The sequence below is a fragment of the Mus musculus genome, chromosome 12 (assembly GCF_000001635.26).
Source record: "Mus musculus strain C57BL/6J chromosome 12, GRCm38.p6 C57BL/6J".
Lineage (NCBI taxonomy): Eukaryota > Metazoa > Chordata > Mammalia > Rodentia > Muridae > Mus > Mus musculus.
In genome coordinates, this window is record NC_000078.6 from 51,891,545 (window position 1) to 51,909,848 (window position 18,304).

At 42.4% G+C, this 18,304-nt stretch overlaps 1 protein-coding gene across 6 annotated transcripts in view; it reads right to left on the reverse strand.

Moving 5' to 3' along the window:
- The window catches only part of Heatr5a (HEAT repeat containing 5A), a 95,501-nt gene that overhangs the window by 15,674 nt on the left and 61,523 nt on the right, over positions 1–18,304 (reverse strand). For all 6 annotated transcript variants that reach the window (XM_006516011.4, XM_006516012.4, XM_006516009.4 and 3 more), the window contains 6 exons: positions 13,777–13,956; positions 7,511–7,747; positions 6,203–6,384; positions 5,019–5,087; positions 2,719–2,898; positions 2,106–2,328 (listed from right to left, as the gene is read on the reverse strand). In XM_006516011.4, coding sequence (XP_006516074.1) covers positions 2,106–2,328; positions 2,719–2,898; positions 5,019–5,087; positions 6,203–6,384; positions 7,511–7,747; positions 13,777–13,956 — 1,071 coding nt within the window. The remainder of the gene's footprint in view (positions 1–2,105; positions 2,329–2,718; positions 2,899–5,018; positions 5,088–6,202; positions 6,385–7,510; positions 7,748–13,776; positions 13,957–18,304) is intronic.

Genomic DNA, 18,304 nt, shown 5'->3' on the forward strand with positions numbered 1-18,304 from the left:
GCTGCTTTTCATCAGCACGGATGAGCTCTACTGTCTTGGGTTTGACGTTGTGGACCTCTCACCGTCTGTTTTTCTGTAATTCATCTTACTTTGCCCCACATTTCTGGACATTTGTTCATGCTGTTGTACTGTCAATGTTACTAATGTCTGAATTCTCCTGGGAGTACTGTTGTGTCACAGGGTAAATTTATATGTAACTTTATATGAATGTGAAGGCTGAGTTAGGTGTGGTGGTGTCTTTACTCTCTGCATTGTGGAGGGAGAAAATCCAGAGTTCAAGGCAAGTCAACCTCAGCTATATAAGAAGCTAAGGTCAGCTTGACCTGCAAGATACCATGTCTCAGAAACAACAGAAAAACGGAGTGGTACAGTACTTATCCAGTGCTCATGAGTCTTTCCTTTCTTTCTTTCTTTCTTTCTTTCTTTCTTTCTTTCTTTCTTTCTTTCTTTCTTTCTTTCTCTCTCTCTCTCTCTCTCTCTCTCTCTCTCTCTCTCTCTCTCTCTCTCTCTCTCTTTCTTTCCTTCTTTCTTTCTTTTTTTTTTTCTTTTTGAGACAGGGTTTCTCTGTATAGCCCAGGCTAGCCTCGAACTCAGAAATCCGCCTGCCTCTGCCTCCCAAGTGCTGGGATTAAAGGCGTGCGCTACCACTGCCAGGCTGCTCATGAGTCTTAAATTCAATTCTCAGTGCGGCACACACATATTCTCTCTCTCTCTCTCTCTCTCTCTCTCTCTCTCTCTCTCCCTCTCCCTCACACAAACAAAAAGAAAAAGAAAAAAATGCAATTTAAAAAGTTAGAGAAGTCTCAACGACTAAAAAGCACTTGTCCCCAAACCCATGTAAGGCTGGATGTAGTAGCACGTCTGTGATGTCAGGCTGAAGAGGTCCCTACAGATATCCAGGCAGGGCAGCAAACCACATGGGGAGACAAGCAGTGCAGACTGACTTCAATAAGCTGGGTCAGACTCTGAGGGACCAGGTGGCTCAGTGTCAGCATACTTAACGCAGTGCAATTCAGGAAAAGGTTTCCAGGCAACAAAGAGTCCAATCAGTAAGTCCAATTCCATGTTCACAATAAAGCTTAACGAGTGACTACATAGCAAGTACACTTGACCATGAGGGTAGACTCTATAGCTGAAAGGCCTCTGAACCCTGAACCCTAGCATAGAGGTCAGCAGGCCACAAAGTACATGTGACATCTCCCTTAAGGATGGCAAGAGGGCGGGAAGAGTCTGGGATCATCATTCAGGGGAAATTGGGTGAGGCCTGTCTCCAGAGATACTAGCAAGGTCACCAGGTTGTTAAGAACAACAGGACACACACACACACACACACACACACACACACACACACACACACACAGCCTCGAACAGGACATGGGACAGGGATGACGACATGACAGGTATTTTATGTCCTCCACTAAGGAGAGGCCCCCATGTGTTTAACATTCCTGGGTCTCTTAGAGCTTCTCTGTGAGTACTTGGACCTCCGTGTGCCCAACCAGAGCTCCTCTGAGGAGACAGGAGGCCAACACAGGAAGATAGAATTCCCAGGAACTTGTAGGTCAGCCTGCCTGGAGAGACCTTGGATTTGTCATGTGTACTTTGTAATGGATTTTCCATTGAACAATGAAAAAAAAAAAAGAGGGGGAGGGCGATTAATGGATAGTAGGAAAAGGACAAACATAAATTAGAAATCCAAGAAGGGGCAGGGATTCACAGAAGAAGCAATTTAAATGGTTATAAACACAAGCAAAGACTCTAAATAAAAATTTAAAAATACTATTTTTTACCCTCTAGATTGGTAAAAATTAAGGACTAAATTCAGTTGGAAGGGTGAGACGAGACAGCCATGTTGGTAGGCACACAGGCTACTGAAGCTGCTCTGGGGACATGTTTGGTAATATCCTATCTGTGAGGACAGATGACTGTGAGGACGGGGAATTACAAAATCTGGTTGTCTACAAAAATGCAGCTCTTAGATGCCTATCCCAGGAATAAAAGTCATTTAGGAGTAATATGTTTCAGCTGAGCATCATGTACTACAGGAGAAATCTTGGAATAGAAGTTACTGTCACTCTAGGAATTAATTTATTTTACCTCCTTACCTTCAGTAGGAAGCTGGGAAGCAAATTCTGCAGGCAAAGTTAAGAGAGCAAAATCCTGAAGTGCAGCAAGCCAGAGTTTGCTTAGCGTGGCCAGGTCAGTGCAGACTAAGTCAAGAAGACCAGCAGCTGAAGAGGACCCGTTTCTCATACTGTCTTCAGAATTAACAGTAGTCTTCAAGGCTTGCTTGTGATTTTTATGTCTTTGTACAGCAATTATATAGACCTGTTAGAAGTTATAAACTAATATTTAAATAAATCTCATTTGAAATTCACAGGCTATTTAATGCGGTGACAGAGCTGGTGCTCTCAGCATTTGAGAGGTGGAAGAGGAGAATCACAATTTCACTGCCACCCTCAGCTACATGGGAGGACCTTGCCTCAAAACCCCCCAAAGCCCCCCAAAACAAAACAAAAAGTCGGTTAGGGTGTGCCTCAGTGTTATAGGCCTTACGTAACAAGGATCTGGGTTCAAACTCAGGCAAACACATATATAGGCTTACAAACCCCCTCCCCCCGCCAAAAAGATTTACGGTATGATTCTATTGCATGTCCTTCAGTGTTTGTGGTGTGTACTAGTTTTCATAATCCCCACTGTCCATGAAGGAGCACTAACCTCTGCCCAGGCTCTCAGCACAGCTAAGATCTCCATGGTGGAGGCACTCTCATTGTACAGCTGGCTGAGAGCTTCTTTTCCAGCCTGAATCTTCGTCAGGGAAGAGACAAGTAGCTGATGAACTCTGCGGAGATCGCTGAGGTCACTAACAACCCCACTTGCTATCCAAGCACTGCAAACCTGATTTTGAGAAGACCAAAGGTTAGATTTAAAAAAATTCTGCATTTCTTATTTTGAGCTTAGCAGAGCCCACTCACATTTTAGGGATCTAGCCACAGAAATAATTTTTTAAACAAGATTTATTTATTTTTACTTTATGGACACTGGTGTTTTGCCTGCATGTATTTCTGTATGGCTTTGGATCCCCTGGAACTGGAGTTATAGACAATTGTGAGCTGTCACCTGGGAATTGAACCCATGGCCTCTAGAAGAGCAGCTAACACTCTTCTTTCTCTCTCTCTTTCTTTCTTCCTTCCTTGTTTCTTTCTTTCCTTCTTCCTCCTCCTTTCTTTCTTTCCTTCCTCCTCCTCCTCCTTCTTTTTAACTTATTTATTTACATGAATGCACTTTAGCTGTCTTCAGACACCCCTGACGAGGGCATCAGATCCTATTGCAGATGGTTGTGAACTACCATTGGTTGCTGGGATTTGAACTCAGGACTCCTAGAAGAGCAGTCAGTGCTCTTAACTGCTGAGCTATCTCTCCAGCCCCACAGCCAATACTCTTAACAGCTCTCCAGTCTTTTTTTTTAACCAAGAAAACTAATAAAATGTAGCAGGAGAAGAATCAAAAGCCAGGACTTCAAAACTGACCGGGGACTAAGGCTAAAGCAGGTTAAATGCTGCTCTTTAGTGTGAGACAGCAACATGAGTAAATTAAACTCCGTACCTGTAATCATAAAGCTATATTTTAATCTTGAGTATCTCCTCTCATTATTTAAAATTAAGAGATTGAGTGGTTAACTAATGTGACTTAACATTTCAAACTCCAGTGAGGCTGGGTGTGCTGGCACCTGCCTTTAGTCCCAGCACTCAGAAGGCAGAGAGACAGGTGGATTTTTGTGATGCTACACTTGTCTACCTAGAGTTCCAGGTCAGACAGAGCTACACAGTGAGACCCTATTTCAAAAGAAAACACTCCAAGGAACAAGGAAAATTTTATTTTTATATTTTGCAGTTCTGGGGACTGACCCCACAATCTCACATATGACAGGCAAGTGTTCTTCTACTCTGTTACATAGCCAGGCTCTAAGGAAGATTATGATTCTTCTAAACAGCTTAGTTGTATTTAAAAAGCAAAGCAAGCCTGCTGGTGGTGGCTCATGCCTTTAATCCTAGCATGGGGAGGCAGAAGTTAGGCACATCTCTGTGAGTTCAAAGCCAGCCTGGTCCGGGACAACCAAGGCTACACAGAGAAACCCTGTCTTGAGAAAACAAAACATAAAAAACCCCAAAACAAACCACAAAGCAAAGCAAGAACAGGAAAACATCAGTGGCATTTGCAAACTACAGTGGCTGTGTCTCTATCCCAACAGCAGGGAGGCAGAAGCAGGAGAAGCAGGAGTGTCAGGACAGATTTGACTAGGTTAAGGTTAGCCAGGGCTACAACAGGCTAGTCCCTAAAACACAAAGGGGAAGCTGGATGTGGCAGAATATGCTCTCGGAGACATGTAAAACAAATTTAACTTTGCTTGAAATTTCTACCTGTGCTCTCCCGACACACAGTTTTTAGTCAGGAGTTTGGTAACTCAATGCTGCAGATGTGGGAAAATGAGTATTTGCATACATTGTCAGTGTGAGTTTTATCCTCTACTAGACCATTTACCTACCAATTGAGGGGAATGTAACCCACAGACAGGCTTGTACTCAGTGACTGGACCTGTGCAGGGTGATGGCTTACCGTGGCAGGACTTTTACTGTATTTTACATTTTGTTTTTTCAGGACAGGGTTTTAGCCTTGGCTGTCCTAGCATTTTATCTGTAAGCCAGACTGGCCTCAAACTCACAGAGATCCCCCTGCCTCTGCCTCCTGAATGCTGGGATCAAAGACCTGTGTCACCACACTCAGCTGTGGCAGGATCTGTAATAGGAACTGAACCCTGACAAGTCCATCAATATGAAACTGCTCCCAAATGTCACAAAGGAAAGGAAAAGAGGCTGAGATGACTCTGAGACTATAAGGAAGACCCTTGAGACTGGAGCTTAGCATGTAGCTCAGGCTGGCCTTGAACTCACGGCAAGCTTCAAGGCTCAGTCTCCCAAGCGCTTGGCTTCTAAAGCTCTGATTTGGTACCCACGTACCTGACATGCTTTGGCGGTGATGTCAGGTGGTGTCTCTGAAGTGAAGGCTGGTCTAAGAGCGGCTCCAACCTGCCAAGGAATTACACAACACGCTGACCATCAACAAGGGAGCATCACTTTAATGATACTTGGAAATCATTCATTAAGAATAGGTTTCATGGGTCCTGCTATGTCTCTCTGTCATGTACCTTTTGAAGTTACCGGCAGCACATTGTACCCTGGAGGAAGCATCTCTCCCCAACTCAGTCTGTGCACACTGGCTCCAGGGAACCACACCAGGACACTAAGGTCTCTCAAGAGCTTTGCTGCAGAGGGGCTGTTTCTCTGCAAGGGCACCAGTGTGGAAAGAGTCATCTTGTTACCACTTAGAGAGAGAGGTGGGGTTGCTCAGAGTAGAGACAGTGTGGAAGACAATGAGTCCCCATTTTCCTGCCTGATCTGTGTTTCCTGCACCTGCAGCTGTAAGAAGGCAGAAACGTGAGAGGTTGGCCCTACTGGGCTGAGTTACAGTGTCTGTTCCAACACGTCAACCCTTCCCTTTGGCTATGTTCCATGCATATGCTGGCTTTGTTTGCCTGGAAGAAGTTATGGAGCTGGCCAACCAACTACAGAGCTGTTGTAGAGGGTCTCCTTGTTTCTAGCCATCAACAGACTGCCTGTCACTCAACAGACAGATTACAAAACAGGCGACGGTTACACTCTTATCCTTGGACTCTTAAACACAGTTATAAAGATCATGAAACCAGGACAAAGCCTGGCCCTTTCCTAAATCTAGAAAACACACTGAAGGAGGTTCCATGTAGCCCTCTAGTCTAGAAGTAACAGAGATAAATGAGCGTGTAGCCTGCTTACTTACTTACCTCCTGAGAAGCTAACTTTTTACTTTGTAAAAGATTTGACTACTAAAGACTTCCTGTAAGTTAAAAAGGCTTTAAATATATATATGTATAAAATCAACCCTTAAGAATATAAGCTCCTGTTTTAAGTATACTATTTTGGTTTTACTTGGAGCTTTATAAAATGCTAGCTATTAGATTTGTTCTACATGTATTTTCTGTGCACTAATGGTAAGGGCTTACGTTTGAAGAGAGTCTTTATCCACTAAAATGTGACATGACACAGAGTCACAGATTTTATCAGTGCTGTTTATTAACACCAGGAAAGTTCTAACAGAAAATACTTACATTGGCTTGATACTGTTCCAGAATCACATGACCCGGAAACTCTGGCTCTGCAATATCTGCAAACCGTCGGATAACTACCAAGAGTGTGTCAAGGCCAGAGAGACGGAGCTGGTCACTGTGGTCTGTGGCAGCCATGAAAGCCATGCGGATCAAGTCAGCAAGATGGAGCACCAAAAAATCATCTAGAAGATGAAAAACATGTTTTAGCATGAACAAGAACAGGCTGAAACTACAATTTACATGATGTGATAATGTTCTCTCCTTATTTTATGGCTTAGGTTCTCCAGACTGTTTCATTTCATCCTGTGTTAAATAGACTTTCAGGCTAAATTTAACATATACTCAAATATACACAAATCAATTCCAAAATAAAAAAATTACATACAGCTATTCAAAAGCCCAAAGCAGAATTAACATTAAGAAAGAGTGGTAGCAGTTTCCTCAATAAACACTTTGTCCAGACTGTCTGATAAACCATATTAATTGTACTTAGCAGGGCCTGGCATGTGATGAACTTGGCAGTAATTTATTCTCTTATGTCAAGTTAATGCCAAACATAGAAATATATATAAAAAAATCTCTAGCTACAGGAATAAAAAAAACCCTGCAATTCCTTTTGTTCCTGAAACATACTCTTGCTATAAAAATGCTGAGAAGCAGCAAACAACAACAACAACAAAAAATCATTCAAAACTGGCCCAGTAATGTTTCCAGAAATGAGCATTACCTAGAAAACATGAGACAAACTCAGAGGTGGAGTCCACAGGAAAAACTACCACATCTTAGTAAAAGGCAACTACGGTCTTGGTTTGGAGTATGGGAGTCAGGGAACATTGGTAAATGGTACATATGAGAGTCAGGGAGCACCAGTGAATGGCACATATGGGAGTCAGGGAGCACTGGTGAATGGCACATATGGGAGTCATGGAGCACTAGTGAATGCACACTGATTTTGTATTGTTAGCATCTAAAACAATATTCATCCTAAACACAGTTCAAAAGAAAATGCTTACTTGGAAACTATTAAACACAATATACATTGAGACTGGCAATACCAATGCTTTGATTTAAAAATTATGTTTACTACTGTATGTGTGTATCACAGTGCATGCAACCACCCTTCTCCCATAGAGTCCAGGGATTAAGCTCATACTTTTTATTTATGCTAACATAACACAAATAACGGCGTACTGAGTGCAATGCAGGAGCCTGTCCATCTAGAGTAAGGCCCATGACTGCTATGCTTCCATCTGAAGTGAAAACCAGAGGGATAGCTCTCCACTTTTATCATCTGGTCGTGTCACTTACTTCTTGAATCACGTTTTTTCATTTCTTGTGCTAAAGCAATGTCAAAATGAGCTCTGTTTGCATTTTCACACTGGTTAATTATTCTGCAGACACAGTCAGCAGCAAAGACTCTAGTGGCCCATCGAGGATTACTGAAAGGGTGTGGCTTGTCATCCCCTCTGGTCAAAACCGAGGCATCGTCACCTCTGTCGCCTTCTTCCTCCTGCATTGTATCCACGCAAGTTACAGCTGTAAAGTCTTTACCGAGGGAAAACATATGAAACATAATTAGCAGGAAGACACCACTATAAAGGATACAACACACAAATCCAAATGCAGACTAGAATTACTATTAATCAACCATACACCTTTATGATAACCTCAAATAGTTAGGACTCATAAGCACGGGTAACAATTTCAGCTGCCAGGCTGATCTCCACACACATGTACCCCGTCATCACGCATCACACACAACAGGAATGATGACAACATTACAACACACTGTGATAATTATCAATCCTGTGCATGAAGATGGCTGCACCTAATGAAATTCACAATCACAATAATGAGGCTATGAATGGATTGAAGAAGGCTCTGTCTCAAACCTATTGAAATATTCAGAACACATACCTGTGTGACACACCTTTAAAAATATTTTTCTTAGGACATTCACTGTTATTATAGTCTCAAAGCTATGATTCTATGCACCAATTAAGGAACTGACTCATTATTAACTTTTTCTTTTGAGACAGGGTCAGTTCTGAACTCTTAGAGATCTACCAGCCTCTGCCTGCAGAGAGCAGGGGTTAAAGGCATAAATCATCATGCCGAAACCTGTTAACTCCTTAGCTGCTAGCCTTACAAATGAAATGGAACTAATGCTATACAGCAAATCAGCCACTTTTTGTTTTGTTTTGTTGTTTTCTTTTTTTGAGACTGGGTTTCTCTGTATAGCCCTGGCTGTCCTGGAACTCACTCTGTAGACCAGGTTGGCCTCAAGCTAAGAGATCTGCCTGCCTCTGCCTCCTTAGTAATAGGATTAAAGGTGTACACAACCAGGCCTGGTGTATGACACTATCTCCTCTCTCTCTCTCTCTCCCCCCTCCCTCCCTCCCTTTCTCCCTCCCTCTCTCCCTCTTACTTTCTTTTTTTTTTTTTTATTAAAAAAAGAGTCTACAGAAAGACATTTTCCCAATAAGAAAGGATGAAATCAAACTACAGAGCATTAATGAAAAACAACAACAACGGCGGAATAAATCAGACCTGCAGTATCAGAAGTCAAAGTAGAAGGCAGGGTCTAAAGCAACCACGAGGAAAGGAAGCATTGAAAAAATGATTTTGAGATAAAGTTCCATGTGGCCCAAGTTGGCATCCCCTGCGACACGTGTCAGAAAGGGAAAGGACGCTGCAGTGAACATGGGCGAACCAAGTGCAGTCTGCTGGAGCCACAGACCTAGAAGCTGGCCTTTCAGTCCTACTGTGCTTAACCTCCACAGTTACATGTATGTGGGGAAAGAGGAACCCTTGTCTACTGTTGGCTCAAGTGCAAACTGGTACAGACACTATGGAAATTAGCATGCAGGTTTCTTAAGAAGCTAGAAGACCAGCAGATGGCTCAGCTATGCTACTTCTAGGTACAGACACCCAAAGGATTCCATGCTTTGCCATCATGCCAACGTGCCTGCTCATCATGTTCACTGCTGCTCTGTCAGCCCAGCTGCTCATTAGCTGGTGAATGAATGGGTGAGAAAACGTGGTACACACACACAGTGTGGTTCTACTCAGCTGAGAGAAAACCTGGCACGATGAAATCAGCAGCGGGACGGACGGGACTGGAAATGTACTGAGTTGAAGAGGCCCAGAAAGTCAAACGGCTCATGCTGTCTCTCCCATGAGTCCTAGTTTCCTATTTCTAGGTCTGTAAGTTTAATTTGGAGAGTCTGGAGAAGCTAGAAACCCAGAAAGGGCCCTTGAGAGGGTTCAGGAAAGTGGGCCATATGCCATGCAAAAGCAGAGGTGGAAAATACTGGGATTAAAAAGAATTGAAGGATGTATAGTAGATACTATCAGGATGAATGATCTTTTTGATATGTTAAGTGAATGTGTGTGTGTGTGTGTGTGTGTTGTGTGTGTGTGTGTGTCTCTGTGTGTGTGTGTATGTGTCGTGTGTGTGTGTGTGTCTGTGTGTGTGTGTGTGTCTCTGTGTGTGCGTGCGTGTGTGTGTGTGTGTGTCTGTGTGTGTGTGTATGTGTGTGTGTGTGTCTGTCTGTGTGTGTGTGTGTGTGTGTGTCTGTGTGTGTGTGTGTGTCTGTGTGTGTGTGTGAAGGACTCTGAATGAAGGTACTTTGCTTACGTATTGGGTGATACTGCTCCCAGAAGCCATTGGTAACTGAATGAAAATCCAGTACCAGGTCTGGGATCCAGGCTCCGTCTCTATGAGTTCTGGTCAAGGAAGAGCCAGAGGCAAACAAAATGAAAATACAACTGAGTCAGGAACCTCAGGGAGCATGACTCTAAAGTCAAAACTGAGCATGGTGGTGCACACCACAGTCCCGGCCCTTGGGGCACGGGGGCAGGAGGAATAGAAAAAAAAAAAGAAACAGGAGAAAAAAAAATCAGTCTAATTATGTACGCATTGAAAAAATGATTTTGAGATAACGTTCCATGTGGCCGAGGTTGCAGTGAGTCTTGTATGTAGGTGAGGATTGTCTGGATTGTCTTTTAATCCTCCTGCTCTACAGGATTAGAGGTGATGTTTTTCTGGGGATTGAATTTAGGGCCTCTCATCTGTTAGACAAGTGCTCTATCACTGAATTGTACCAGATCCCCAGCCAGAAAAAGTATGTGCTCTTTTTAAAGTAGACATCCTTACAAATCTTAAGGTGTAGACAGCAGATGGTATCAGGTCCAGCCACTAAGAAGTCAAAGCAGACAAAACAGAACAAAACCTAGAGGGATTTCAAAGTACTTTTTCCTTTAAAATACTTCATCCTAGTCGGGTGTGGTGGCGCACACCTTTAATCCCAGCACTCGGGAGGCAGAGGCAGGCGGATTTCTGAGTTTGAGGCCAGCCTGGTCTACAGAGTGAGTTTCAGGACAGCCAGGGCTACACAGAGAAACCCTGTCTCGGAAAAATCAAAAACAAACAAACAAACAAACAAAAAAACCAAAAACCAAAAAAAAAACCCCAAAACAACCAAAAAAACCAACAACAGCAACAAAAAAACCACTTCACCCATCAGAGACCTCTGTTACCTAAATTGGAAGGTACTGAAACACTGTGAAAATATGCAGATGTTAAATCTAAACAGATGATGTCAAGTCTTGAATATGTGTCTTCAAGAGAAAATAACACAGGGCCTAGCAAACACAGAAGTGGATGCTCACAGTCAGCTATTGAAAGGACCACAGGGCCCCCAATGGAGGAATTAGAGAAAGCACCCAAGGAACTAAAGGGAACTGCAACCCTATAGGTGGAACAACAATATGAACTAACCAGTACCCCGGAGCTCTTGACTCTAGCTGCATATGTATCAAAAGATGGCCTAGTTGGCCATCACTGCAAAGAGAGGCCCATTGGACTTGCAAACTTTATATGCCCCAGTACAGGGGAACGCCAGGGCCAAAAAGGGGGAGTGGGTGGGTAGGGGAGTGGGGGTGGGTGGGTATGGGGGACTTTTGGTATAGTATTGGAAATGTAAATGAGCTAAATACCTAATAAAAAATGGAAAAAAAAAAGAGAGAAAATACCAGCTGGGCGTGGTGGCGAACGCCTTTAATCCCAGCACTTGGGAGGCAGAGGCAGGCGGATTTCTGAGTTCGAGGCCAGCCTGGTGTACAGAGCGAGTTCCAGGACAGCCAGGACTACACAGAGAAACCCTGTCTCGAAAAACCAAAAAAAAAAAAAAAAAAAAAAAGAGAGAGAGAAAATAACATACTTCCCAATACTATTCAATTCTTTAATTTTTAAACTTTTTTTTTGTTTTTTTTTTTGTTTGTTTTTGAGTCAACATCTCTCATGAATCCAAGGCTGGCTTTGTACATGGTATGTAGTTAAGGATGATATTGAATTTCTGATCTTGTTGCCTCATACTTCCAAGTGCTAAATCCATCCAGTAGAAAAAAGATAGCATTTTCAACAAATGGTGCTGGTTCAACTGGAGGTCAGCATGTAGAAGAATGCAAATTGACTCATTCTTATCTCCTCGTACAAAGCTCAAGTCAAAATGGATCAAGGACCTCCACATAAAACCAGATACACTGAAACTAATAGAGGAGAAAGTGGTAAAGAACCTCAAAGACATGGGCATAGGGGAAATTTTCCTGAACAAAACACCAATGGCTTATGCTCTGAGATTAAGAACTGACAAATGGAACCTCATAAAATTGCAAAGCTTCCGTAAGGCAAAGGACACCGTCAATAGGACCAAACGGCAACCAACAGACTGGGAAAAGAGCTTTACAAATCCAATAGAGGGCTAATATCCAATATATACAAAGAACTCAAGAAGTTAGACTCCAGAGAATCAAATAACCCTATTAAAAAATGGAGTACAGAGCTAAACAAAGAATTCTTACCTGAGGAATACCAAATGGCTGAGAAGCACCTAAAGAAATGTTCAACATCCTTAATCATCAGGAAAATGCAATTCAAAACAACCCTGAGATTCCACCTCACACCAGTCAGAATGGCTAAGATCAAAAATTCAGGTGACAGCAGATGCTGGCAAGGATGTGGAGAAAGAAGGACACTCCTCCATTGTTGGTGGGATTGCAAGCTGGTACAACTTCTCTGGAATCAGTCAGAAAATTGGACATAGTACTACTGGAAGATCCAGCAATACCTCTCCTGGGCATATACCCAGAAGATGCTCCAACATATAACAAGGATACATGCTCCACTATGTTCATAGCAGCCTTATTTATAATAGCCAGAAGCTGGAAACAACCCAGATGTCCCTCAACAGAGGAATGGATACAGAAAATGTGGTACATTTATACAATAGAATACTACTCAGCTATTAAAAATAATGAACTCATGAAATTCTTAAGCAAATGGATGGAACTAGAAAATATCATCCTGAATGAAAAACACTCACTGATAAGTGGATATTAGCCCAAATGCTCGGAATACCCAAGATACAATTCATAGATCTTGCTTCTTTTGGATTCTGTCATATAATGAAGACCAGCTGAGACATCCAGCCTTGAACTACCCATTCATAACCGACCACTGTTGGATCAGCTAGTTAAGTCATTCTAGTAAATCTCGTTTTTGGATATACAGATATAGAGATTCATTATCTAAGTTCCATTACTGTAGAAAACCCTGATTAATACAACATCTAACACCATTCGAAATTAACATTATCAACTGTGGAGAGACCAGATGCTCAAAAATGTCAACTATGGGGCAGGGGCAGGGGCAGGGGCAGGGGCAGGGGCAGGGGCAGGGGCAGGGGCAGGGGCAGGGGCAGGGGCAGGGGCAGGGGCAGGGGCAGGGGCAGGGCCAGGGCCAGGTGGATCTCTGAGTTTGAGGCCAGCCTGCTTTACAAGGCTAGTTCCAAGTATGAGGGTACACATCCTTAATTCAGCACTTGGAAGACAAAAACCAGGCAACAGTTTGCTGTGAGACCAGCCTACATAGTGAGACTTTGTCTCAAAACAAACAAACAAACAAACAAACAAACAAACCAACCAACCCAGAGGCTGGCAAGAAGGCTTTGTATTCCTTTTTTTTTTTTTCCCCCAAACAGGGTTTTTTGTATAGCCCTGGCTGTCTTGGAACTTACTCTGTAAACCAGGCTGGCCTCAAACTCAGAAATCCACCTGCCTCTGCCTCCCGAATGCTGGGATTAAAGGCATGGGCCACTACTGCCCGGAGCACATACTATTCTTGAAGAAGATCCAAGTTTGGTTGCTAGCACTCATACGGTAGCTCACTACCATCTGTAACCCCAATATAGGCAATGCAATGCCCTCTTCTGGACTTTGAGAGCACTGTTCTCATGTGCACAAATCTTACGCAGTCACGAACACACACAAAATTAAGAATAAGTCTTTTTTCAAAAAGACAATCCGTACACTTATGCTGTGCAATACACTTATGCTGTGCAAATTCATGAGAATTCTGGTAAGATACAGAAGTAGAATCTTCATTCGAAGAAAGCAATAACCACACGATAATTAAGGTAAACAGATAAGGGAATGAGTTGTCAGGGAGCCATTTCCTACTAGGTTTCTCTCTTTTGGTTTTGCTGTTGTAAGTGGCCATCCCCGGTACTTACCAGCGGATGCGGCAAGCACATCTTTACAAAGCTTCAGCCAAAGGGTGAGCTTCCCTACTGCCATGGACGTCAGCATATGATGCAATGTCTCTCTGATATCCTGGCACAAGCTTTCGTCGGTCTCTCTATCCAGTAAGGCTAACAGCGCCCCTTCAAGGCCCACTTCTCTGAGGTTAGCATCTGAGGATGAAAATGGATGCTCTGAGTAACAGACAACAGCTGCCATGTGGGAAGTACCCACGTTCAGAGGTTTCCAAACACTACATACATATCAATGCGCTTTAAAGATGAGCTGAGATACTGTGCCCTATCTACTGAAGTTGATGTTAATTCATAGCTGCTCTCTGTGATTATTTATGATCCTGCACAGGATCCTTAAGAAAAGAAAAGGAACATTGTTAAATCTCTTAAGAGTTAATGACACCAGGCTTTTCAGATTTGTCAGTGGAAAGATCTTGCTGCTAAATTTGGTCCCTTGAACCCACATGATACATGTGTGAGGACCAGAAGACTCCTCTGACCTCCATGTGTGTGCAAACCCACACACAAGAAATAAATGCAACAAAAATTTAAAAAGTTGTTAATGTCACCTTAAGTTAGTTAACATTATCCAAGTAGTGTTCAAGACAGCAATATGAGTTTGTGTGTGCATGTGTGTGTTTATCTATCTATCTATCGATCGATCGATCTATCTATTCTTATTTATTAGGATTCTTTACCTTGGTCTAAAGTTAAATCTAAGTAAGTAAACATGATAACCCTCCTTGCTCTAGTGTAAAGGAGTTGGCTTTGTTGGTGTTGGATGCTACTAGAGAGTGAATCCAGGACTATCCTTTGAACTTGTAATCCTCCTGCCTCAGTCTCCCAAATAGGTCAATTACAGGGCCTGTATCACTAACCCCAGGCAAAAGATTTAAATAGGGTTTAAAATCACATCTAATTAATTAATGTGTGTGTGTGTACATGCATGTACACACATCCCAAGGCATATGTGTGAAGATCAAACGACAACTTGTGTGTCCCAGCTTAGCAGCAAGTGACTCTGCCTACTGAGCCACCTTGCTGGTCTCTTATATTTTTTAAACAAATTAAACAGAAAACAAATTAAACAGAAATAGTGGTTGGTGAATAGGGTTTAACCTCTGAGCTAACATATGTCACTCACTATACAATATTCAGAGTACTGCAATATTCCAGTAATAAAGAACACGAGTGCTGGGAACTGAACGTGAGTCCTCTGAAATAACCAGTGCTCTAAAACAGCTGGCCACCCTCAGCACCTAGTGCTGCCATCTTAAAGGGAGCAAGGCACTGAGCTCTTCACTATAATTAGCTCACATAGCTAGCTTAGTGTTTTTTTCTTGACTAATAAGCATTTTAAAAAATGTTCATGGGCTGGTGAAATGGCTCAGTGGGTAAGAGCACCCGACTGCTCTTCCCGAAGGTCCGAAGTTCAAATCCCAGCAACCACATGGTGGCTCACAACCATCTGTAACAAGATCTGACGCCCTCTTCTGGAGTGTCTGAGGACAGCTACAGTGTACTTACATATAATAAATAAATAAATCTTTAAAAAAAATGTTCATACTATTTAAAGAGAACTGAAGATACTGGAGCGAGAACGGCTCAGAGGTTGAGTGAGGGGCTCGGTGTTCTTGCTGAGGACTCGGAGTCAGTTCCCATACTCACTAGAGGTTCACAAAGCCATCAATTCCTATTCCAGGGGATCTGATGATCTCTCACATATGCATGTACTCAAAGTAAAATATACTTAGTACGACTATTTTTTAAAAGAGAATTGAGATAATAGTAAAATGTTATTACTGGAGTGTCAAAAATTTTAAAAAATGATACTGCCTCTTGGCCTTTTAGATCAGCTTAAGTGCAAAAAAAAAAAAGGTATGCCCATCACTGTCAGTAACACAGGAAGAATACTCTCATGAATGACTGTTAGCCCTTCTAGACAATAATTTACAATATCTATTAAAATCATAAGTGCACAATATTTTATTTATTCATTAATAGGCCACGTTCTGCATGAGTTCACTGTACCATATTGAGTACAAAAGACAAGAGGCTATAAAAGGGCATCCGATTCCCTAGACCTGGAGTTACAGATGGCTGTGAGCCATCATGTGGGTGCTGAATCTGGTCCTCCCCAAGAACAGTTAGTGCTCTTAACCTCTGAGCCACCTCTCTAGCCCCCACAACTTTTAAAGAGAGAACTGGTAGGATGTGTAAACTAGTAATCTTTATGTGACAACTGCATATGTGTACACACCATGCTGTGACCACAGGCACTGACTGCCCAGTCCCTGGTCTTACCTTTTGCGTCTTGCTCACTGCCCTCTTAACTAACTAGTCCCTCTTTTACTTCTCTCTTGGTGTATATGGGCACATGTGTATAACTTAACATTTCTTTCTATAATTAGCTCTGTAGCTAATATAATTAGCTCACGAGATCTGCCTGCATTTGCCTCCCTAGTGCTGGGATTAAAGGTGTTTGCCACCACTGCCTGGCATGACTGAACATTTCTTTTTCTTTCTTTTTTTTTTTTTTCGACTCAACATTTCTAAGAACATGTTTACACCACTAAAATCTAAAGCAATAGATACAAATAAATTTGATTGTGAATAAAAAACTAAAATGATCCTTTTGGGAAAAGATATAACATTATAAGATTATTGTATCAACACAGTCATGTTGAGTAACCTAAGCCAGCAGTTTTTTCAAAATGTAATATTTTTATTTTATTATTGTTTTAGAATTTCATAATGCTGTCCTCGTTAGGGTTACTATTGTTGTGATGAAGCACCTGCAGAGGAGAGGTTTGTTTGGTTTACACTTCCACATCATAGTTCATCATCAAAGGAAGTCAGGACAGGAACTCAAACAGGGTAGAATCCTGGAGGCAGGAGCTGATGCAGAGGCCATGGGGGGAGGGGGGTGCTGCTCACTGGCTTGTTCACCATGGCTTGTTCAGTCTGATTTCTCACAGCACCCAGGACCAGTAGCCCAGGGGCAGCCCCACCCACAATGGTCATTACCCTTTCCTATCAACCACTAAGAAAATGTTCTACAGGTTTGTTTCTAGCCTGAGCTTACGGAGACAACTTCTTAGTTGAGGCTCTCTCCTCTCAGATGACGTTAGCTTGTGTCAAGCTGACATAGAAGTAGCCAACACACATGCAGACAGTGATTTGACCTTATCCATCTTCCCACTCTTCCTCTTACTTCCTTCCAGATCCACCTTCACCCAGCAGAGAAGTAGTTTTAGTGTACTAATAAAATAACTTCAACAGCAAAGATTTTTATAGTAAAACACATTATGGATCTGAAAGTTTTAATCTGGGATGCTTTGCCAAAGCTGTGACTTGCTAAAAGATAGTATTTTAGAAATTACATACACATATCTATTATTTGTAGTTAAAATTATATGGGGTTTGAGTTACTTTCATTAGTTTTCAATGAAAGGATAAAGGTCAGAAATGTGACTCGGTGACAGAGCGCTGGTGTAGCGTGCCTGCGGCTCTAGGTTCATTTCTTAACACTGGGAGAAGTAAAATAAGATAAAAATGGACACAACCTTAAATTTCCCTGGGGCTGTAGAGATGGCTCTGAACTGAAGAGCATTTGCTGCTCGTCCAGAGGACCCGAGTTTGTTCCCAACCACCTATAGCCCCGCCTCCAAGGACTCTGATGCCCGCTTTGAACTCCTCAGACACCTAAACATGTGCAAATACCTAAACAGACACACACCTGTAAGCATAATTTAAAAAAAAAAAAAACTACAAATTTTACTAAGTAATGTTGAACTCTGCTCTACAATGGAGAAAGGACAGAAAAAAATCCTTTAACATGTAGCAGGATTTATGCCTATTTTATTAAAATGTTATTTTGATGGGAGGCAAGCATGTATGAAAAATTATTTTAGGATTAAATCTAATTTCTTTTAAAAATTCTTTAAATGTTTGTTGGTTTGGTGGTGTTTGGACACTGTCCCCGTCTGGCAGCCAGAGGACAGTGTGTGGGAGGTGGCTCTCCTCCCCTGCACTGCTTCTGAGGATCAGACCTGGAACATCAGGCTTCATGGCACACGCCTTTCTTTGTTCAGGACATCTCGCTGTCATGAACAAACCTTGATGTAAGGCAGGATCCTTGCTTGACCTTCCTATCAGTAAAGGGGTTGAAAAGACAGCTCGCGGGAACACATTTTGCTATGCTTTGAGTCCCAGACTTCTAGTTCAGATATGGGGTGAGAACTAATAGGTATTTCTGACAAGTTTTCACATGAGGTGCACATCGCTGGCTGGCCTCACCTTGAGAATCTCTTCCATCACCAGGCAGAGTGGTAACTGCTAGGATTACTTTTTTTTTTTTTTTTGGTTTTTCGAGACAGGGTTTCTCTGTGTAGCCCTGGCTGTCCTGGAACTCACTCTGTAGACCAGGCTGGCCTCGAACTCAGAAATCCGCCTGCCTCTGCCTCCCAAGCGCTGGGATTAAAGGCGTGCATCACCACTGCCCGGC